The 24,480-nt window shown below is 32.8% G+C and overlaps 1 protein-coding gene and 1 pseudogene across 2 annotated transcripts; one reads left to right on the top strand and one right to left on the bottom strand.

Annotated features, from left to right (window-relative positions):
- Positions 1-1,171: 1,171 nt before the first annotated feature.
- LOC114082882 (NKG2-A/NKG2-B type II integral membrane protein-like) lies at positions 1,172-7,975 on the bottom strand. Of its 2 annotated transcripts, XM_027923985.2 has the most exons (7): positions 7,900-7,975; positions 6,132-6,469; positions 5,665-5,766; positions 5,144-5,194; positions 4,449-4,600; positions 2,772-2,872; positions 1,172-2,485 (listed from the first exon to the last, which is right to left on the bottom strand). In XM_027923985.2, the coding sequence occupies exons 2-7, from the start codon at positions 6,376-6,378 to the stop codon at positions 2,374-2,376; spliced, it is 765 nt and encodes a 254-aa protein (XP_027779786.2). In that variant the 5' UTR covers positions 6,379-6,469; positions 7,900-7,975; the 3' UTR covers positions 1,172-2,373. The 2 variants fall into 2 exon arrangements, with proteins under 2 accessions (XP_027779786.2, XP_027779787.2); XM_027923986.2 differs by lacking the exon at positions 5,144-5,194.
- Positions 7,976-10,810: 2,835 nt separating this feature from the next.
- LOC114082900 (centrosomal protein of 70 kDa pseudogene) lies at positions 10,811-24,191 on the top strand (annotated as a pseudogene).
- Positions 24,192-24,480: the final 289 nt, after the last annotated feature.

Below are 24,480 nucleotides of genomic sequence, written 5' to 3'. Positions count from 1 at the left end.
AATTAGAGAAATGCAAATCAAAACTCCTCTAAGATTTCATCTCACTCCAGTCAGAATGGCAGCTATTATGCATACAAACAACAATAAGTATTCGAAAGGATGTGGGGGAAAAGGCACACTCACACATTGCTGGTGGGACTGCAAATTGGTATAGCCAATTTGGAAAGCAGTACGGAGATTCCTTGGAAAACTGAGAATGGAACAACCATTTGACCCAGCTATCCCTCTCCTCCCTCTATACCCAAAGGTATACTACAGGGACACAGCCACATCAATGTTTATAGCAGCACAATTCACAAAACCTAAACTGTGGAGCCAACCTAGATGCCCTTCAGTAGATGAATGGATAAAGAAAATGTAATATATATACACAATGGAATATTATTCAACAGTAAAAGAGATTAAAATCATGGCATTTGCAGGTAAATGAATGAATCCTAAGTGAAGTAAGCCAATCCCCAAAACTAAATGCCAAATGTTGTCTCTGATATGTTTTCTGCTGATTCATAATGGGGATGAAGGGCCATGTGAGGAACAGGCAAACTTTAGATAGGGCAAAGGGAAGGGAAGGGAAGGGAAGGGAAGGGGCATGATGTAGAAAAGACAGTGGAATGAGATGGACAGTACCTGTATAAAGACACGAATGGTGTGACTACTTTGTGTACACCAGAGACATGAAAAATTGTGCTCTATATGTGTAATATGAATTGAAATGTATTCTGCTGTCATATATGACAAATTAGAATAAGTAAAAAAAAAGATCCAACAATAAACACTCTCCAAGAGATTCATTTCATAGGCAAAGACATTCACAAACTTAAAGTGAAAGGATGGGAAAAAAAACATATCACTCATTTGGATTGCATAAATAAGCAGAGTTTCCATCCTCATGTAAGAATATATTTTAACATCTATAGGAAATAGAAAATTCCTACAAAATACCTATTTAAAATTTTAGTATAACAAATAGCTGAGCAAAACTATATATTAAATAAATTCATTAAAGAAATTTAATCTGTTATATAAACCATTCTAAAGACTAATTCTACAAATACATATGGTATCATGAGTCAGTCAGCTTTCATCATGGACATATTTCATTATGAAATACCTGGCAAAAATTACTTGGAAGAGGAAATATTTATTTTGGCTCATAGTTTCAGAGATTCAGTTCATGGTCCACTAACACCAATTTTATTTCATAAATTCAAGATTATTTAATATTTTAGAAAGATATAGGTAATTTTTTCATAAACACCATACAGAGAAAACATCATTCCAATTGATACAAAAAATAATAATAATAAATCACTTGATAACAAAGTCTAATAGAAGAATAAGAATATTACAGAACTGTATCTATTGGAGAAGTTGTGATAAAAATTCATAAATCAGATGAAATGTTGAAATTTTTTTCTAGAGTAGGAAATGATACACGTAATATAAATAGAACCTTGAAAATCAAGCAATTGCACTTGGAAAGAAAATAGAAGTGTGATTATTTATATATAAAGCAGTAGTTTACAGAGAAAATACATAATAATCTATATTTGAATGATAGCATTAATACATAAAATCAGTGAAGCATTGGATGTAAGATCAACATGCAAACATCAATTATAATTTTATTCACAGCAACAAAAATTACTAAAAACAATTTACATTTAAAAATAAGGATGTCATTTACAAAACCATTATTGTGAATACTTAAATTTCTGTAAGACTAATATCAAAAGAACATGTGATCAAGAAAAATTAAATAACCCTAATTTGTTGAAGAACATAGCATGATATTTACTGGAAAAGTCAATATTATAAGGATGACTAAACTTTACCTGAGTCAATGCAATCTCAAAGATAATTCTGGAAAAAAATGTTTTAACAGCATCATTGAAGTACCCAGCATAAAATTCATACTGTTAAATTCTATAAATCAGTGATTTTTAGTATATTCACTTAGCTACAATCATCACTGCTATCAGAAATCTAAACAATTTCCATCACTCCGAAAAAAAACACATACTTAGTAGTGGTCAAGTTCCATTGCGTCATAATCTTAGCCCTCGGTAACCACTAGTCCACACTGTTTCCACAGGTTTGTCTGTTTTTGGCATTTCACAGAAATGGACTCAGGTAACATGGAATCTTTTAGAAAGGTTGAATATCATGAATAGAATATTGAGTAAAAAAAGACAGACACAAAGTATTATTTTTATTTTTGGCATATATTAGAATTCAATAATTGTTTTTGAAAATTTTTGTTATTAGAACAAATGATATAATTCCACTCTAAGACTAAAGCAATCCTAATATTACTTCCACTTCATGAAATACAAAATTACCTGACAGACTTCAGATTTAGGTGTATTAATGTTAAAGCTTATGTTTACAATTGTATGTATTTGAAGATTCGCAACTGTCTGATTTAAGCTCAGATGAGTACAGCATAGCACAGTTACGTTCATCATCTGATGATTCCTTTACCCTGTAATGATGAAAAGTGCAGAATTCAGTTATATTTTATAGAAAAAAAAATCTATTAAGTGAAAGCATTTTTCTTATAATTGTAAAAAACAATACTAAAATGGATGACATTTTCATATAATTTTAGTAAAATCTAGTAATTATAAAGACAATCCATTCTTTAATATTTATGTCAACATTTCACTAATTTGCAATTTTTTTACATGTTTATAAGTCAAATTATTAATACTATTCTTTTGAACATAAATTTTTTTAGATGTAGCATAATTAAAAAAAAAAAAACTTACTTTAATTTGAAAGTTGAGCCATTTATCAATTCCCATGGATGATCCTTGCTCTTACGAAAGACTCCAACCCATGACAGAAGTGAGAGGGAATGTAGAAAAGACTGCCAGAAAACAGAATTTTTATTTAAATAATCAGTGTGAAAGGTTTCATTACTTTTAAAAATAGTACATTATGTCATAGTACCTTAATGTTCCCAACCAATTAATTGGATAAACAATAAACCCACTTTTTGTATTGTTGAAAACCTTGCATAAATGTTCATAATTGAACATTTTTGAACTTTAAAATTAACTCTTTATTTAATAACCACATGCTGTTTTTGTGAATAAGGAATACTGTGATTCATGTATTCTGTTACACATGTTAACAAAATAAACATAGCAAGAATTTAAATAAGTTTCCAGATACTATATATTTAATTATCCAGAGGCTGTGACTAAATCAATGTATTTTTCCACTATGTTCCTCAGAGTGTGAGTTTTAGAAGGAAATTAAGGGTTTACACTGAAGAAATAAATTACATGGAAGCCAAAAATCAGGTGTTCTATGCACCACACCATTTTTTTTAAGTCTCTACTGTTATCTGTTTCTGTATTTGTGAAATGCTGATAGTTCGGTGAAGGTGGCATTGATTTGTGTCTCTCTGCTGCTACATGATAATACAACTATAAATTATGGGATTAGTGAAAGACAGGAACAAAAAAGAATTCTGAAAGATGGAAAGAAAGAGGTAAAAATGGTTTGACAGTGTAGTATTAGGGAACCACAAAGGACCCTAATACTTAAATCCCTTATCCAAAAGAAGAAAGTGCCCCTTGCATGCTGGCTCCCTACCCAACCTAGCAATAAGAGGTAGCTCTTGTAAGCTCCTCTGTGTGAAAGGAACTCCCACTAGCAGGACCTGACACAGTAGAAACCATTGGTGAAGATGATCTTTCAGAATATCCATCAACAGCGTGAGGGGATTCAGAAAAAGGAATTCCATGAGTACAAATGCTCCACCTTGGAAGTCTGTTTGTCCCTGGGGGCATGAGACTCACCGCTCCCATCCAGAGATCAGTTATTGGAATGGATTTTTAAATGTTATATCCACATAATACAGTAGTGAAAATTAGAAAACTACAGGTAAATGTAATAAGATGGATAAATCACCCAAATACCATATAAGATTGAAACGGGAAAAAATTAAAATGCATAGTTATGATTGCATTCATGTAAAGTTCAAAAACAGGCAAAGCGAATTTATCATAGCAGAAGCCAAGATAGTGGTTTAGGCAGGAACCAGAATGTTGAGCACATATGCAAGGGTGGGACAGGTGGGAATTGGAACCTTTTTATCTAGTGATCTGACTGTAATTACCTCAGTCTAGTCCCTTTGCAATCAATCTGCACAATCAAGAGATGTTTAGTTTTCTTTATGTGAAATAAAATTAAATAGTAAAGTTTATTTCAGAATGAAAGGATAAAATTTTTATGAGCATGACTTTTCATAAAAAGGAAATAAACAAATGTATATTAAAGCATACAAATAAAGATAAAATCATAGAGCCAAATAATGAAATATTATTCAGACTTGTAAATACCTGGCAAATATGTACAAGAATATGAATGAATTCTATAAATATAATATTGCCCATGAAAAAGCTTTTAATAGAATGAAACATTTAAAACCTTACCATTTCTTCTTCATTGTCTATATAAAGCAGATTAGAGTTCTTAGAAGCACAGGACACCAAACTCTCATTCCAAGTCACTTTTTCTATGCTAATGTAGTAACAGTTATTCGAATATGTTAACCATTCCTTTGGACAACGTCTACAATGATATGCTGAAGGAAGATTTTCATGAATTTTTATTCAGAAATGAGGTAAATTTTTTTAAAATTAGAATGAATTTACATATTTGTGTACATAAAAAAATGTATACAACATACCTATGTACCCCTTGGGCTGTTACATATTAAACCAAAAATATACTTATATACACAAACACGGAAAAGGACCAGCCTCTCATCCCATGGATGTGCCCATAGAAAGCAAACAAAGAGAAAAACCTCACATGAGACTCTTAAAGATCACTGAACACTTCTTTTTCTAGAATATAAAATTAGTTTATGCCATGTAATATACCAAAATTAGGAAATTGGAGCCATTAGGCCAAAAGATTATATATTTATTTTAAATTGAAATTTCATCTTATTGTCTGGACAAAAAGAAATGTCCTCCTATAATCTTTATTTATGGGAATTTAGTGCCAATTTTTCTAGATGTATTTTCCCCCAAGAAATTGATTACCATCTTTGCATGGCTTTAGTCACATAGAAAAACATAATATATACAAATATATCAGAACTTTGAAAATCATTATGTACCTTTCTGGGTTCCTATCAGGGAAGAATTATTCTCCTCCTGTATTACAGTAGCTAGAAAAGTTAAAATAGATCTTATAAAAATTAATATCCAAATACATCATAATCATTTTAGTTTCTTAGTGTAAAATATATGTATTATTTAGAATGAGAATAATGTAGACTCAAATTGATTTTTAAAAGAAAATCAATAAAGAAAAAAAATTATTTCAATGAAAACCTAACATCACCATCTCTTTCAGTACAATATTTAGCATAACCACTTTCAGAACACAACTTATATTTCTCAGTGAAACTTCCCAGTCTCCTAAAGTATGTTTTTGAGTTACAAAATCACAATAGATAAACATAATTTAAAATACTTACTGCAATCCTTCAGTTATATTTTTGAAAAATTCAGAATAACCACTTCACATTTAGTCTAAATATTAAAAGGAAAGTTCTGTTCCCTGAAATGAAATATATAGAGGACCTTCCAATGATTAGTGAAAACTTCCCTTATAATCTTCCAAAAATATTCTTACATGGAATAACAACTGTAATCATCACCACCACAGTGACCATTAATACAAAGCAGGTGATTCCCAGGATCCCAGCAGTGAGCTTCTCTGGAGGTGATGGAAACTCTGCAGAGGAGAAATAGTAGCACAGAGAAAGGAGGATGCAGATAGCTGTTCAGAAGGTTCATATACAAGAGAAACACCATACACTGGGAATCGTAAAGATAAACTTGGACCCAATTTCACATCTACCACTGTAATCTGTCTTTAGAATACACCATCACATTTTCAGTGAACACAATGCTCCAGAAGTTCTTTATCAAGGACTAGAAACTTCAACAATGTGACAAAAGCTAGTCTTCATATTTTAAAATAGAGAAACGGCTCAAGTTAGAACTCCTATCCTCACAAATATGAGAGTTTATTCCCTACTTCCTACCCACACATCTGCACCCCAACTACATACACTGAGGATTGATTACAAATTTTACCTTTGCAGTGGTTGTCCTTGTCATCCCCTGGATGTTCCTGAGAAGAATTTCGAAGATTTAAATCTGCATAGGTTATTTCCTCCTCAGTTACTGAAATGGAGCTTTTAATGTCCTTATATTTTCTTCGCTGCTTCTTTGGGTTCTTACCAAGATTCAGTTCTGTGTAGATCACTCCTTGATTACTCATTTCTGTAGCTGAGTTGATGTCAAGGACCGTGCTCTGATAATTGTGCTTAACTAATGGCATATGTGGTGATGAGACCCTTAATGCAGTCAATGGGCGGGGTGAGGAGCAAGCTTTGGTGCTCACTTTGCTTTTGAAAATGGTAAATCTTTCCCTAGAGAATTAAACATTAAAACTTATGGTTAAATTGGGTAATATTTTAAGGATCCTCTACTTTTGACAAAATATTATTGGTGGGGCATCAAACAATAAATTAGTGATAAATTAAGATGCTTATGAATAAGGATATCTTTAATAAAGTTGGTTTCCACAGAAATAATTTAAGGTCATGAAGAATATATTGGCATGAACAATTACAATGCTGTAATAGAAGAAAGTGTATGTTGACTTTATAAAAAATTGACATCCAATGAGGTTTAAAACTGTTTAAACAGAGAATTGAAAAGTAGACACATCTTAATTTCTTGCACTGTCCTACCTTTATTTAGTGGCTTATATGTATGTACTAAAATAGATTAGAAGTATTAGATAGTCTTATTTTGAATAATTGAGAAGTTATTAGGAAATTACTAAAAATTAAGGATATTGTATATGTTGAAAAATGTTCTCTGACATTATAAACATATGCATGACATAAACAATATTAAGAAGACTACAAAAGTAATTTTAATACTTATTTTATGGAAATAATTGGCTATGAGATCATGAAATGATAAAGTATAGAGCTTTCATTGTAAGTTGAAACTTCCAGATAGTCTATGGTCATGAAAATCAGTGAGGGTTACTTTAGTTGTATAAGTAATTAGAATAATGCAGATAAAGTAATTTTATAATTACCAATAACCAAGTTTACTCTTCTAAAATTCAAATATGAATATATAAAATATAATGCATGTAAAACACTTAACACAATCTGGCACTTAAAATTTCCATAAATGTTAGCTATTTAAACTACTATTTAAGTCATAATTGCTGTCATTGTTTATAAATCATATCAGCTATGCCATGTATAAGAAACCTTTATACAAGGATCTTATATATCAGTTTGATATATATTTATTGATTAATTGTTTAGAAGTCTTTATTAAGTTTAGTAGTTTGTTTAATCTAGCTCATCCGGATTTTTATTGAAAGCATAAACTACAGTTATTTACCATCTAAGTAAGTATCTGATGACTTACATTTGGCTTTCACCATTCATAGAAATTTCTGTTAAGACTCTATGATGGCTGAGCTAAATATAAATTAATGTTATTTTTCAAATATTCAAAGCTTACTGATTATAATATTAAAAAATTAATGGTCTATTGTTTCAATGCCCCTGGGTTTCATTTTAAATCATATTGATTAACAAACCCCAATATATGTGGACGCACTTGATTAATTAGGTAATAATTAGAAACCTTTAATAAATCCTCCAATGTATTTCATATTGTAAGAAATTTCCTCAACCTATTTAAGACATGGATGCAGTACTTTGATCTTATTGTCTATGACTTGTACTTCAGGTGCAGCATGTCTAGTATTTGCAACCCCCCTCTATCTGAGGTGGGCTAGCAGAGACAGGAGAGTAGCAACACATACCTTGTGTTGCCAGAAAGTCATGCATCCTTTATTGGGAAGACCTGGTTACTCACATAAGGAGGTCTGCCATAGCTGAGTAAGAAAAGGTGAAATTGAATGACCTAAGTCCAGGATAAGAACAAACAATATCTGTGATCTTCACAGATTGCCCTCTGAAGGCTCAGAGTGAGTCAAGAATGGAAAAAGTAGATTTCTCATCAATGTGTCACTTAAGGTTGAACAGGAAATTCTCACACACAGGCTATTTTGAAATCAATTTATCTCATCACACACCTCCAGAATATAGGACACTTGGGCTTCTGTTGAAGAACAATAGGGACTTCTGTGTCATTTAGTTTGTCCATTTCCAAGTGCCTCTAAAAGCTTGTTCACATATTCTATAAGATCTGGAGGGACAGAATTCTAACCGTTCATGCACTTAACTGGTTTCCATTTTAAACACAAACATTTTCTTAAGAGAATCTTAGATTTTAATTTCTTTTTAAATATTAGGCTTCTGAATCTTAGGATTATATCTTTTTTATTTATTTGCTTTTGCTTTTTTGGTTTTGGGGGCATTGTTTTCATATTGCTTTTTGATTTCTGATGCTGGGGCCTAGGGCCAAATCTATACTAGGTATGTGTCTCATCACGGACTTCTTTTCCTCAAATTTTTTTATCATTTATGTTATAATGGAAAAAAAAATACAAAACTCATAACATTTCAATAGAAATATATATATATATATATATATATATATATATATATATATATATATATATACATGTCTCACTAATTATTCTGAGCAATTACTACACTTTCAACTTCTGTATTTGGCACAAAAAATACCAGTGCTGAACTTATTTTCTCTGCTTGAGTTCTTTAAACTTCTGCATTTTATTTTATTATCATTTCTTTTTATTTTATTTTATTTTATTTTATTTTGGTGTACTGGGGCTAGAACCCCAAGCTTCACACATTCTAAGCAAGCACTCTCCCACTGAACTACCTTCCAGTCTTTTGTTTTGTTGAGAAAGGTCTCACTAAGTATGGCCAGGCTGGTCTTCAACTTGCAATCTTCTTGCCTCAGCCTTCTGTGTAGCTGTAATTACAGGCATTATAGGTGTGCACCATTCTTTCCAGTTTAGGTTTTCAATACATTAATCTTCAGAATTCCCTTGATAAAAATAAATATATTTAGATGGATAAAATATTATTTGATGTTGAGCTATATCAGCATGCCTGAGGTGAAAATATTAAATAACTACTCATTCATTCACTCATTCTCAATCAAAACTGTCAGTTTTAAAAGGTATAATTAGTTGTAAGTGACAAAATTGAAGTTAAAATCTAGAAAAGTAAATTTTTAAAAATTTCTCCTAAAAGGTAACATCAACAAGTTAGCAGAATAGGAGTCCTTCATTCAAATACCACCAGAGAAACAATAATTTTGCAGCCATCCATAGATGAAATGCCTTGGAATTCAGGTAGGAGTTTGAAAACTCTATTGAAGACCAAGATCAAGGAGGAGTGTTTTAAGAGGGTAGACTCACACCCATGTGGGGGATTTGCTGAAAGGGGTCCCCACCCTAGACCCAGAAATAACCTCATCCCCTTTGAGTTCAGTTACAACCTATCAGACTTTGATCCTGCTACCAAAACCATCTACCAAGGGACCTGGAAGGAGTCATACTCACTAGGACATTGAAAGACAGGTTGATTGACCTCAGTCCAAGCTCAGACCATGGAACTACCATGTACCTTCACTCTGGCCCCTCTCAGCTTCAGTCTGGGATCAATCCTGTTCCCTCAGGAACCTACTGGGAGATATACCCATTTACATTCCCAGAACAGGCTTGCTGACATCAGAAATAGACCCTGCTATGATTTAGATATGATTTGTGCTTGCCAAGACTCACTCTGAAATTCTGTTGCCAATGTAACAGTGTTGAGAGGAGTGGGACATTTGAGAGGTGATTGGGTCATTGAGGCTCTCCCATCATGAAGGAATTAATGTGGTACCTGTGAGGCAGAATTAGTTGGCATACGAATAAGTTGTTTAGGAAGTGAGTTTCACAGGCTGGGGTTGTGGCTTAGTGGTACAGCACTTGCCTAGCACATGTGAAACACTGGGTTCGATTCTCAACACCACATAAAATAAATAAATAAATTTCTGAAACTTAAAAAAAAAGTGAGTTTCACTTCTTTGACTCACTCTCTGCTTGTTCTCTCACCATATGACCCCTTTATTCCGTATGTACACTCTGGAGTAGCATGTGTCTTTCATCAAAAGACCAGTTGCTGGCACTTTCCTAGCTTCTAGATCCATGGACCAAAATAAAACTCTTTACCTTATGTATTAAACATCCTCTTGAATTTTGCCATAGTAACAGAAGATATATTAATAAGGCATTTAATCAAAATTCCACCCCTCCACTGTAGCTTGGGAACAGTCCCACCCCCACAGGGACCTGAATTAGACATGGTCACCAGCAGTAACTATGATCTGACCTGCTGAATTTGGTCTTGCTGTGGATCTTTAAATGCCCCTGTAATTCCGTTCAAGTCCTTCTCGACTGCGACTTGAGCGAAGTCGTCCCTAGCCAGTTACACATCAAATAAATAATAGAATGTTCATGAACCCAAAGCATGAAAAACTTGGTCTCAACTATAGACACTGACAAAGCCCTGGGACTCCATTCCATCCCCTCTTAGCTGTGGACCAGGGCAGTGTTGTCCACCCAGTAACCCACCCAATGACAGTGGAGGCTTTCTCAAGGACCCCCCAAAAGTCACAATATCACATACCTATTATTAGCCCCACCATATGTACACCCTGAGGCACTAGTCCTGTAAACCAATGTCCTAGACAGAGTCTGAAATGGGACAGAATCCATGTCCATTAGAGGCCTAATAACAGGCCCAACAACCATGGATGCCACGGTAGACACAGAATCTCCAACCTTATTTGACTGTTATCTTGGAGATAATTTCATCATCCCAGAAACAAAACAGAAGTCATTAAGCTGTCAAAAACAGGTTGTAAAGACTAAAAGAGGTATCTGCTCTTTCAAATGCAGACATAAGTGCAAGAATATATGGATAATGAAGAATCAGGCAAATAGAATATCAGCAAAGGAAACTAATAAAACTCTAATAACCAACCCCAAAATGGAGATCTGCAAATTCCCTAAAAGAGAATTCAAAAGAATCATTTTAAAGAATCTCAAAGAAGATCAAGAAAGCACTAGGTAAATAATAAAATTAAGAGAACAATGTAGACACATAACTAAAAGTTTAAAAATTCAATAGCGAGTTTCCACAGCTGACTCAACTATGCAGAAATAGCAAACCTAAAATAGATTTACCTAAAATTAACCAATTAGTAGAGCAACAAATTATAATAAAAAATATGGAAAGAAAGAAGGCATACAGTACCTGAATGGTAATCTATGAACTATTTTGACTAATGGGATACCATCCCAAATATGAATGTATTGATTCTGGATGTCAAAAAGGGAGAAGAAAAATAAAAGAAAATTCATTATTTCAAAGAGCACTGTTTGAAAAGTTTGCAAATCTTGGAATGAATATGGTCACCCAGATTTGTGAAGTTCAATAGATCCCAAGGAATATCAACCATTGAAATATTTTATGAGCCACATTATAATAAATTGTCAAAAGCCAAAGACAAATAAAGTCTCTTTTTTCATTTGTTCAGATTAGTTTTAAATGACAGTAGAATGCATCTTGACACATCTTACATAAATGGAGTATAATTTCTCATTCTTCTAGTTGTACATGATGTAGAATCACACTGGTCATGTAATCATATATACACATAGGATCATAATGTCTGAGTCATTCTACTATCTCTTCTACCCCCATATCTCTCCCCTCCCTTTACTGCCCTCTGTCTAATCCAAAGTACCCTATTCTTCCCTAGCCATCCCCCTTTGTGAATTAGCATCCAAATATCAGAGTTCATTTGGCCTTGGTTCATTGAGATTGGCTTATTTCGCTTTACTAATCAAAATATTCTGATATATTTGGATATATATATATATATATATATATATATATATATATATGAATAACTGATATTTTCCAGTTCCATCCATTTACCTGAAAATGCCATAATTTCATTCTTCTTTAAGACTGAGTAATATGATATTGTGTATATATACAACATTTTCTTTATCCATTCCTTTGTTGAAGGGCATCTAAGTTGTTTCCATAATTTAGCTATTGTGAATTGAGATGCTGTAAGCACTGATGTGGCTGCACCACTGTAGTATGCTGATTTTAAGTCCTGTGGGTATATGCCAAGGAATGGGACAACTGGGTCAAAAGGTGGTTCCTTTCCAGGTTTTCTGAGGAATCTCAATACTGCCTTCCAGAATGGTTGAACCAATTTGCAGTTCCACCAGCAATATGTGAGTGTACCTTTTCCCCCACATCCTCACCAACATTTATTGTTTCCTGTATTTTTAATGATTGTAATTCTGACAGGAGTGATATGAAATTTTAGAGTAGTTTTGATTTGCATTTGCTAATCTCTAATTGCTAGAGATGTTGAACATTTTTTTCATATATTTGTTGATTGACTGTATTTCTTCTTCTGTGAAATGTCTGTTTAGTTCCTTGGTCCATTTATTGATTGGGTCATGTCTTATTGGTGTTAAGTTTTTTGAGTTCTTTATATATCCTGGAGATTAATGCTTTATCTGAAGTATGTGTGGTAAAGATTTTCTCCCATTTCATTGGCTCTTTCTTCATGTTATTATTTTTTTTCTGAGAAGATTTTTAGTTTGAATCCATCCCATTTATTGATTCTTCACTTTTTGTGCTTTACAAGACTTGTTAAGGAAGTCAGTTCCTAAGGCAACATGTAGATTTGGGCCTTCTGTTGTGTTGCCAATACCATGCTGTTTTTGTTACTATGGCTCTATAATATAGTTTAAGGTCTGGTATTGTGATGCCACCTGCTTCACTCTTTTTACTAAGGATTGCTTTGGATCTCTTATATTTGGATATTATTTATCCTGGGTCTCTTATTTTTCCAAATGAGTATCATGATTGCTTTTTCTATATCTATGAAGAAAATCATTGGGATTTTAATGGAAAGTACATTAAATCTGTATAATACCTTTGGTAGTATGGCCATTTTGACAATGTTAACTCTGCTATCCAAGAGCATGGGAGATCTTTCTATCTTCTAAGGTTTTTAATTTCTTTTTTTAGTGTTCTGTAATTTTCATTGTAGGGGTCATTCATCTCTTTTGTTAGGTTGATTTCCAAGTATTTTATTTTCTTCATGACTATTGTCAGTGGGATAGTTTTTCTGATTTCCTTTTCATTGGATTTATCACTGATGTATAGGAATGCATTTGACTTATGGGTGTTGATTTTATATCCTACTACTTTGCTGAGTTTATTTATAAATTCTAGAAGTTTTCTGGTTGAATTTTTTGGCTCTATAAAATCATATAATTGGCAAATAGTGATAGTTTGATTTCTTTTTCTGTTCATATCCCTTTAATTTCTTTCTTCTGTCTATTGCTCTGGCTAGAATTTCAAGAACAATATTGAATAGAAGTGGTGAAAGAGGGCACCCTTGTCTTATTTCAGGTTTTAGGGGAAATGCTTTCATTTTTTCTCCATTTAAAATGATGTTGGCCTTGATTTTAACACAGATAGATTTTACAATGTTGAGGTATGTTCCTACTACCCATAGTTTTCCTAGTGTTTTCAACATGAAGGGGTGCTATATTTTGTCAAATATTTTTTTCTGCATCTATTGAGATAACATATGATTCTTGTCTTTAAGTCTATTGATGTGATGAATTACATTTATTGATTTCTGTATGTTAAACCAACTTTACAATCCTGGGATAAACCCCACTTCATCATGGTTCACTATCTTTTTCATTTATTTTGTATGAAATTTACCAGAACTTTATTGAAAATTTTTGCATCTATGTTCATCAGGGATATCGGTCTGAAGTTTTCTTTCTTTGATGTGTCTTTGTCTTATTTTGGTATCAAGGTGATACTAGCTTTATAGAATGAGTTTGTATGGGTTCCCTCCTTTTCTGTTTCATGGAATAATTTGAGAAGTATTGGTGTTAATTCTTCTTTGAAAGACTTGTAAAACTTGGCTGAGAATTCATCTGATCCTGGGCTTTTCTTGATTGGAAGGCTTTTGATAGCATATTCTATTTCATTGCTTATAGATACTGTATCCACCTAAAACTAAAGAAATAAATATTTTTTAAAAATCATGTATGTCCTCCTGATTCAGTTTGGGTAGTTCATATGTCTCTAGAAGTTTGTCATTGTCTTCAAGATTTTCTATTTTATTGGAGTATAAATATTCACAATAGTTTCTGATTATCTTCTGTATTTCTGTAGTATCTGTTGTAATATTTCCTTTTTATCAAGAATTTTAGTAATTTGAGTTTTCTCTTTCTCTTCATTGATGTAGCTAAGTGTTTATCAATTTTATTTATTTTTTCAAAGAACCATCTTTTTGTTTTGACAATTCTTTGAATTATTTCTTTTGTTTCAGTTTTATTGATTTCAGCTCTGATTTTAATTATTTCCTGTCTTCTTCTGCTTTGGTGTTGATTTTTTTGATGTTGTTTTGTTTTGTTCTATTGCCCTAGGGCTGTGAGATGTAATGTTAAGTCATTTATTTATTGCCTTTTTGTTCTTTTAATGAATGAGCATAGTGCAATGAACTTTTCTCTTAGCACTGCTTTTATGGTGTCCCACAGATTTTCATATGTTGTATCAGTATTCTCATTTACCTCTAAGTATTTTTTTATTTCATCCCTGATATCTTCTACTATTGATTCATAATTCAGAAACATATTATTTAGTCTTCAGGTGTTAAATTAGCTTCAATTTTTTAATTTATTGTTGATTTCTAATTTCATTCCATTATGATCTGATAAGGATGCAGGGTAGTTATCTCCATTGTTTTATATTTGCTAAGAGTTGCTTGGTGGATTAACATATGGTCTGTTTTAGAGAAGGATCCATGTGTGGCTGAGAGGAAATTGTATCACTCATTGATGGGTAAAATAGTATATATATATATATATATATATATATATATATATATATATATTCATTAAATCTAAATTATTGATTTTGTTATTTAGTTCTATAATTTTTTTTAGTTTAGTTTTTGTTTGGAAGATCTATCCAGTAGTAAAGTCACCCAGTATTATTGAGTTGTTTTCTATTTAATTCTCAAAATTGAGAAGGATTTGTTTGATGTACATAGATGCTCCATTATTGGGTAATGATTGTTATGTCTTGCTGATGTATAGTTCCCTTAAGCAGTATGAAATGTCCTTCTTTATCTCTTTGACTAACTTTGGTTTGAAGTCCACTTTACCTGATATAAAGATAGAAACTCCTGCTTGTTTACTTGATCCAAGTGAGTGAGATGTTTTTTCCCATCCTTTCACCTACAGTCTGTGTGAATGTATTTGCCTATGAGGTGACTGTCTTGGAGACAGCATATTTTGGGGTCTTGTTTTTAATCCAATATCCAGTCTACGTCTTTTGACTGATGAGTTTTGGCCATTAACATTCAAGGTTATTATTGAAATATAATTTGTATTACCAGTCATTTTGGTTTATGTCTGAGTTTTAGCTTGATTTAGTTTCTCCTTTGATTGACTATTCCTTTAGTGTGGTTCTTCTCTTTGCTGGTTTTCACTTTTTTTCCATTTCATCCTCATAGAATATTTTGTTGAGAATGATCTGTAATGCAAGCCTTCTAGTTGTGAATTCTTTTAACTTTATCATGAAAGTGTTTTTATTTCATCTTCAAATCTGGAGCTTAATTTTGCTGGATATAAAATTCTTGGTTGATATCTATTTTATTTCAGAGCTTAATATATGTTATTCCAGGCCCTCTTTGCTTTGATGGTCTGAGTTGAGAAATCACCTGAGATATGAACTAGTTTCCCCCAATAAGTAATCTGATTTTTTCTCTCATGGCTTTTAAAATGCTATTCTCATTATGTATGCCAGATACTTTTATTAAAATGTGCCTTGGTGTAAGTCTGTTGTAATTTTGTACAATTGGGGTCATGAAGCCTCTTTTATTTGATTTTCCATTTAATTCTTTAGGTTTAGAAAATTTTCTGATATTATTTCATTGAAAAGATTTTTCATTCCTTTTGTTTGTATATCTGCTCCTTCCTCTATCCCAAGAAATCTTAAATTTGGTCTTTTTGTGTTATTCCATAATTCTTGGAGATTCTAATCATGGTTTCTTACCATCTTCACTATGTGGTCAACTTTATTTTCAAGATTACATATTTTGTCTTCATTGTCTGAGGTTCTGTCTTTCAAGTAGTCTAGTCTATTGGTGATGCTCTCTATTGAATTTTTAATTTGATCTATTGATTTCTTTACTTTATGGATTTCTGCTTCATTTCATTTCAGAATCTCTATCTCTTTATTGAAGTTATCTTTCATCTCCTAAAATTTATTTCTCATTTCACTCCTTACATCATTCTTTATGTCACAGATCAGTTTTACTACCCACATTACTCATTCTCTGACATTTATTTTACTGTGTTACCAATGGATTTTATTATTGGAGAAACTTGGTTTCTTTGGGGCATCTAGTTTCCTTATTTTTTCATGTTGTTCTTGTGTCTTCCCATCTGGAAGTGTGGATCTGAGGCAGCACCATTTCTACCCTGTAGATTTATACTGTCATTGAAGGTTTCCAGTACCTCACCTTTAAGGGAGAGACCAATATTAACAGCACTCAATGCAAGCAATATGCAGACTTAAAACAAATTGTTCTGATTAAGATGTCTACAGTTTTGTGTCAATAAACAGAAATGGTATGATTAATTATGGTCTACTTAAATACAGTAAATTTGCAAAAGGATTTACAATTTCAAATGGTGAACAAAGAGGGAACAGAAGTGGTGTAGGATGTGATGTTTATAAGGAAGCAGGAGACAAGACAGAGGTAGAAGGTTATATTAAAAGTTAAAGAGGAACTGATAGAGGTTGGTTGCTAGCAGGAGAAAAGAAAGAGAATCCAGGGAAACAGATGAGAGGAAAAAATATATGCATGATTTTAAAAGTAAAATATATATACATATATAATAACAAAAATAGTAAAAATAATAGAATACAAAACAAAACTGTAATATACTATTCTGACATACCAGTCCTTGATAAACTGATGCATAAAGAATATTTGGTTTCAAAAACGATAGAGATGTGAGAGAGAAATACAAGGATCTTGATGGAAAATTTAACAATTGTTTTCATTGGAGTTCAGAAGTTCCTCAGCTTCCCTTCTTAGCCAATTGGTGGGATTATCTGGAGTTTGGTGATAACTCCACACTCAGAATGCTTGTAGTTGTTAGGGTGAAATGGTTTGTCCTGGGGATGAAACTCCTGGAGGTGGGATGTAGACTTAGGATTGCTGTTTGCTGGGAGGCCTATTAGCCTGGAGATTTTAAATCAGAGAATTGCAATTGCTGGTCCACATTGGAAGACTGCACTCCAGGACTCTCTTTTGGGTTCCACTGCTGCCTTAATGAGATGTATTTTTAATATAAGTACAAAGATTGATAAAAGAAAAAAAAAGTACACCATAAAACATAAACCAATAAAAATTGCTAAAAAATACTGTCATAATAAGACAAGTAAAATATAGGCCAAAAGAGTGATCATGTAGCACTTCCTATTCTTATTAGAATTATAATGAAAATATATGTTTATATATTTATAAAATATATAAATATCTGTATTGTAAAACTTGGTTGACTTAAATTCATTAAGAAAAAAGAATTTTAAAAAAGTAAATACCAAAACATGCATCACAAGTAATTACACTGAAAAGCAAATTAAATAAAAATGTACTACACAGAAGATAACATTGACTAAAATTAATTACACAGTACAAAAATTGCAATGGAGAGAATTAAAAAGGCCAGAGGTTTTTCACTGAAAAAGACTAATAAAATTAGCCCCTGTGAGGCTATTGAAAAATAAACAGAAGGCACAAATAATACACAGTTAGAAATTAGGATGCCATTGTGGTTCTTATACACATTAGACAGATAATTAAAGCATACTCTGAATACATTTTAATATCTGTATGAAATAGAAAACACAGGATTCCTCATTACTCCAGGCTCCAATGGAACCAAGATCCAGACCCATTGTAGTTGAACCTGATACTAGGTTGGTTACCATGGACTGAGGCTCAAGGACCACACTTGCAGAGTCAGACCACAGCCAGCTACCAAGTATTAAGGACCTAAGTCTACCTTACAAAAATTGCAATGGAGAGAATTAAAAAGGCCAGAGGTTTTTCACTGAAAAAGAAATTAGCCCCTGTGAGGCTATTGAAAAATAAACAGAAGGCACAAATAATACACAGTTAGGTCTCAGACTCATCCTTTCAGAATCAGGAGCCATAGACATTCTAGCATGTAAACAGTCCTTGAAGACTTAGGCTAAAAGTCCTTACTAGCATGAGATCAACCTGCATGAACCCACACTTCTCACCATCCCTTACAGACCCAGGTAACAGGCCATCCTACCCAAAGAGTTCAGCAGCAATTCCACCCATGCACCATGAAAGATGGCCTGCCTAAAATCTCTGGATAGAATAACCAGTGAAGGTTTTCCCAACCAAAGCCAGTCTGCTAAGACTGGAGTAAATCTCTACTTCTTCAAAAGTATAGACACCAACATATGACCAAAGGATGAGAAACCATGAACCATAACACTATCAATAAAAGTGTTAAATAAAACAATGTAACAGGGCATTTTAAAAATGAAGATTTATAAACTGCTTAAGAATTCAAACTAATTGTATTAAATAATGATAATAAGCTACAAGAACTGTTAGGGGTTAGGGGAACAGCACTGGAGAAGGCACAAAAATTCATTTAGAAAGGAGGAATAAGTTGAAAAGATCCATTGTACAACATGATGTTTAATTTAAAACAAATTATATACTTGGGTCTTAGTCTATTTTCTGCTGCTATAATTGACTGGAAAGCTGTAAGTATAAAAATTTATACAAAAAAGCTTTACTGGAGTCAGAAGTATGAGGTAGAGGAATCAGAACTGGTAAGGACCTTCCTTCTTTCTGCATCATAACATGGCAGAAAGACCATGTGTCCTTCAGAGAGATGAAATTGAGCTGAACTCATCCATTTTATAAGACTGAACCATCTGCTGAAATAAATACCCCCCCAAATAAGAGTACATCCTCTCATGAACAGAACCCTCATGAATCACCTCTTAAAGATCACACAGTTTACTATGTCCAACAGCAATTGAATTTCAACATGAGTTTTGGAGGGAATATTCAAACCATGGCAACTTAAAACTCATTAAGAGAGTAGTATTCTCACCACAAAAAGCATCTAATATGTGAAGTAATATGTATGCTAATAAGCTCTATTTAGCCATTCCACCTGTATGTGTATGTGAGTATTTAAGTTTATATTTCAAAATATTATGCCATACATTATAAAATATATAATTTTGCCAGTTATAAATAAATCAAAAACTAATTATTTTAACCATATCAATAATTACATTAAATATAGATTATAATAATCTACCCAAATATGTGGTATAGAATGTCTCAATAAAACAACCATCCCAACTATGTGCTGCCTTCAAGAAACATTTTTAAATATAAGGCATATATATTTTAAAAATAAAAAATAAAAAAGGAAATACCATAAACACTAATCAATAAAAAAATCTGCACTGACCACATTGATATAATACAAAATAAAATATAGAACTAGGAATATTATCAGAGATTTAAAAAAATAGGATTATATAACGATTACTAAAAAAACATAATTTCAAATACTTATGTAACTAAAAATAGCTTTCAAAACATGGAGCCAATCTTATCAACTTGAACAAGAAAGGTAAATGCACAATTCAGTTCCGGATGTTACAACTCCATTCTCAGTACTTAATACATCATGTATACAAGAAAGTACTAAGGTATCAAGTATATAGAAAATTTCAACAAAACCATAACTACTTTGACCCAACTGACTTGTATGGAACATTCCATTCCACAGTAAGGAATAAGCTTTCTTTTTTCACATATACATAGTATATTCACCAAAATATACCATATTCTAGAACATAAAGTTCAAAATGTTTAAGGGATTCAAATCATTAAAAGTGTATTACTTAAACACAATGTGATGTAATTAGAAATCAATATTTAGAAAAATATTTGAAGATTTAATACCAGCCAAGCAGTCAAAAAGACTTTCAGGAGGTTAGGTCAGATGCATTTCACTGTTCTTTTTTCCTGTCCCTTCTTCCTCCCGCTCAATCCCCTTCATCTGCTCCACTTATCTTTACCCTGTTTTGATGAAATTCCCTCTTCCCCAACCCCCCAATCCCACACCATTTTGGATTAGCTTCACATATCAGAGAAAACATTTCACTGACATTTGGCTTTTTGGAACTGGCTTATCTCACTTAGCATGATAGTCTCCAATTCCATCCATTTACCAGCAAATGCCATAATCCCTACATTAAATATATCCACACGACACTAATTACAAAAAAAACTAAATAAATTGCAGAAAGATCAGTAGAGTAGAAGGAAGGAAGTAGGGAGTAGGAGGAGGAGAGAAGGAGGAAATGCAAATTATATTCCATGCTTTGGTGATTATGTCAAAATGTATTCTAATGTTATATATAATTAAAAAGAATCAATATTTTTTGAAAAAAGAATGTCAGGAGGGAAATTAGAAAAAACTTTTAATGTAATAAAATGAAAACACAACAGATCAAAATTTGTGAGAAATAAATCACAGTTTAGGAGGAAATTTATAGAATTGAGCAATAACTCCATGAAGAAGAAAGTCTCAAATTAATGAACCAAGTTTCTGAAAGAAAGTCAAAAGAGAAGAGAAAGACCCAAAGAAAGAAGAAACATATGGGTATTAGGACATATCAATGAAAATAAAAATTAAAAAACAAGTTAACCCAAATTTTTATGAAAACACAACTATATTGATAGACCTCCACATGGACAAATCAATAGAGAGAAGACACAAATTTCATATATATATATATATATATATATATATATATATATATATATATGAAAGAGGATATATAATTACTGAAGTTGGTATTTATTTGAATAATTAATAATAAATAAATTTTATTTGAAAAAGTATTGCACTGAGGTTCCCAGGGTGGTCTCACCACTATGATCCTCCTGTCTCAGCCTCCTGAGTAGCTGAGATTATAGGTACATATCATAGCACCTAGCAATAAAAAAAAATTGAAAGATTTTTAGACTTTGTCAATGATACATCACGGAGACTATATTCTATGTAAGTGTCCAATGTGTGATAGGAAGTGTTACCATTCTTCAAAGACAAAGTTAACTCATTGACCCATTGATGTAAATAGAACAGAAAAAATTGGGAAAATACTGTGCTAGATCTGTACTCTGACCTGCACTGGCTCCAAATGTGCAGCTGCTGTGTTAGAATTTCACTTAGAAATGGCCTTGAAACAGTATTGAAAAAATATGCCAACCCTTTGGTGAGAACTCCACGCATCAAATACAGAATAAAACATAGATAGTGGAGAAAGCACCATCTTTTTTATTTAATTCCATTCTTTTTTTTTTTAAGTTACTAATAGATTTTTTTTTTTTTACTTTGTTTATTTATATGTGGTGCTGAGGATTGAACCCGGGCCTCACACATGCCAGGCAAGCGCTCTACCACTGAGCCACAATCCCATTCCGGAAGGCACCATCTTTAAAACAGAAAAATGACCCCCCTCCAGATGGAATCTGCCCTATTTTGAACTTCCCAGTCAGCTTTATGAAGATCCAGTTTCAGACATGAGATGACTTCATTGAGATCCACTTGAATGACCAGGTGTCAGATGCAAGAGGAATGTGCCATGGCTGAGACAACTCAAATTTTCTTATTACCAGTCTCTACTTCTTTTAATTCTTCAAAAGAAACTACATTTCTGGCAGCCCCTAAAAATCAGAAGTCCAGTCGATTATAAAAAAACAAAACATCAAACAAAAACACGCATGCTTAAAAAAAAAGCAGGAAGAAGCAGAATGGGAAATTATAAATGTGCTGTTGATGAAGCATGGCTTAAAATCTCTGTGCTTAGTCAAAAGATCAGATATAAAAGATTGCATCCTTTTTGGCAAACAATCATCACAAAGGATGAGACAGAATTTGAAAAGGTTGATGGAAGAAATAGCACATCAACAGAACATGATACAGGAGCTTATAGAAAATAACCAGAAGCTTAAAAATGAACTTCAGCTAAAACAAAATTGAGCAGCCCATCAGGAAGAGCAAGCTTCCAAATGAGTTGGAACCAATGATGGAGAGTATGAAAGCCAAAATTGGTGAATTGGAAGATGTATCCCTAAATAAGGTTTGCCAGCAAGAAGCTAAAATAAAAGATCTTCACAAGGAGCAGAAAATTTTACAGGCAAAATACCAACATTACAAGAAAAAATGAAATGAATAGAACAACAAGAGATTATTGGTTCTTTTTTTAAAATTTTTATTGTTGGTTGTTCAAAACATTACATAGTTCTTGATATATCATATTTCACACTTTGATTCAAGTGGGTTATGAACTCCCATTTTTACCCCGTATACAAATTGCAGAATCACATCAGTTACACATCCATTGATTTACATATTGCCATACTAGTGTCTGTTGTATTCTGCTGACTTTCCTATCCTCTACTATCCCCCCTCCCCTCCCCTCTTCTCTCTCTACCCCCTCTACTGTCATTCATTTCTCCCCCTTGTATTATTTTCCCCTTTCCCCTCACTTCCTCTTGTATGTAATTTTGTATAACCCTGAGGGTCTCCTTCCATTTCCATGCAATTTCCCTTCTCTCTCCCTTTCCCTCCCACCTCTCATCCCTGTTTAATGTTAATCTTCTTCTCATGCTCTTCGTCCCTACTCTGTTCTTAGTTACTCTCCTTATATCAAAGAAGACATTTGGCATTTGTTTTTTAGGGATTGGCTAGCTTCACTTAGCATAATCTGCTCTAATGCCATCCATTTCCCTGCAAATTCTATGATTTTGTCATTTTTTAATGCAGATTATTATCGGTTCTTTGCAAAAAAAGATATCTGTAGATTAACGCAGGAGGATGAACAGCACATCATAGCTCAAAACAGAGTGTTTGCCTATCTCTGCAAAAGAGTTTCTCATACTGTCCTGGATAGACAGTTGCCTTGCCTAATTGACTACTGTGAATCCAAGGAAAAACCTAACAATGATTTGAAAATCCAGAAGAAGAAAAAGACTATTGAAATATAGGTACATCACCAAGCCTATAAATGCCTTCTAGTGTCATTACAGAATCAACTCAAGTATATAAGATCCAAGATTGATGCACTTACAAGTGAAAAGCTGAACCTCCAAAAAATTTGGAAAGCAGGCCCACACAACAGGAATTAAAACTTAAAAAATAACAAGTGAAGAAACTGAAAAAAAAGCTATAAAGGAAAGTATCAAATTACAGGAGCTTGTCAGTCACTAAAAAACACTGAGGACACAGAGAAAAGATGAACCCAGCAAAGAAAACCATCAATCGGTCCTAACTGATGGTTTTCTTTGCTGGGTAGCATCAATTTACAACCTAGGAACTCCAGTAATAATTTATAAACAGAACAAAGGAGGAACCCAAAATTTTAATAAAAATCTTATACAACTTTGTGGATTTGAGCATCTTATTCCTGTAATAGAAATGTGGGAAGATGAACTGACATCCCTAAAGGATTTGTATAAGTCCTTGAAAATACTATCTACTGAACTGGTGCCTTGGAATAATTTAAAGAAACAGGATGAAAATGAAGATATTAAAGTTGAAGATCTGTTGTCTATGGTGGATACAATGAAGGAAGAAGTTAAAAATAAGGAAAAGGATAGCAACATGTCCTTTAAACTTTGTAAGCTATTATCTCTCACTTCCAAAAATTATTTGATGTGCCTTCTTTAAATGGAGTTTATCCCTGAATGAATAAAGTTTACACTAGGCTTGGAGAAATGAACAATGCTGTGAGAAACCTCCACAGATTCTTAGAATTAGATAGTTCATCATCTTTGTATGTGCTGGTAAGCACAGATGGAAAATAGTGTAGGCTGATTAATGAGGATGTGAATGAGCAGGTTAAGCAGGTGTTAGGACCTGAAGACTTCCAAAGGTATTTGTTTGAGAAGTATCATCCAGAATGCTTGGAGTGACAAAATTAAAGACATTCAAAAGTTCATAACTTATTTACCTTCCTATTTGGAATGGCACTTGTTAAATAACTTGACAACCTAAAATTATCCCACACCTTTAGGGATGAAGAAAATGCCAAGTATTTTCAAGATAGAAATAAATTGTTGGGCCTGTAAGTTTACACAGGGTGGGTAAGAAACTACTCAGCATAAGCCTGTTCTCAGGGAAAGTTATATGTGGAAAAATTCAAACCATCTTAGCTACTGTAGAAACTATTAAAATCAATTTTTAAAGAAAAACATAGATAGC

The sequence above is a fragment of the Marmota flaviventris genome, chromosome 3, assembly GCF_047511675.1.
Source record: "Marmota flaviventris isolate mMarFla1 chromosome 3, mMarFla1.hap1, whole genome shotgun sequence".
Classification (NCBI taxonomy): Eukaryota; Metazoa; Chordata; class Mammalia; order Rodentia; family Sciuridae; genus Marmota; species Marmota flaviventris.
The sequence above is the reverse complement of the archived record's forward strand: the minus strand, read 5'-3'. Positions and strand labels throughout refer to the sequence as shown.

Coding starts and splice junctions, on each gene's coding strand:
- LOC114082882 (XM_027923985.2), bottom strand. CDS start 6,378: ATGCCATTAGTTAAGCACAATTATCAGAGCACGGTCCTTGACATCAAC. Junction 2,873..4,448: donor TAGACAATGAAGAAGAAATG/GTAAGGTTTTAA, acceptor GTTTTCTGGCAG/TCTTTTCTACATTCCCTCTC. Junction 2,486..2,771: donor GGCTCAACTTTCAAATTAAA/GTAAGTTTTTTT, acceptor TCATCATTACAG/GGTAAAGGAATCATCAGATG.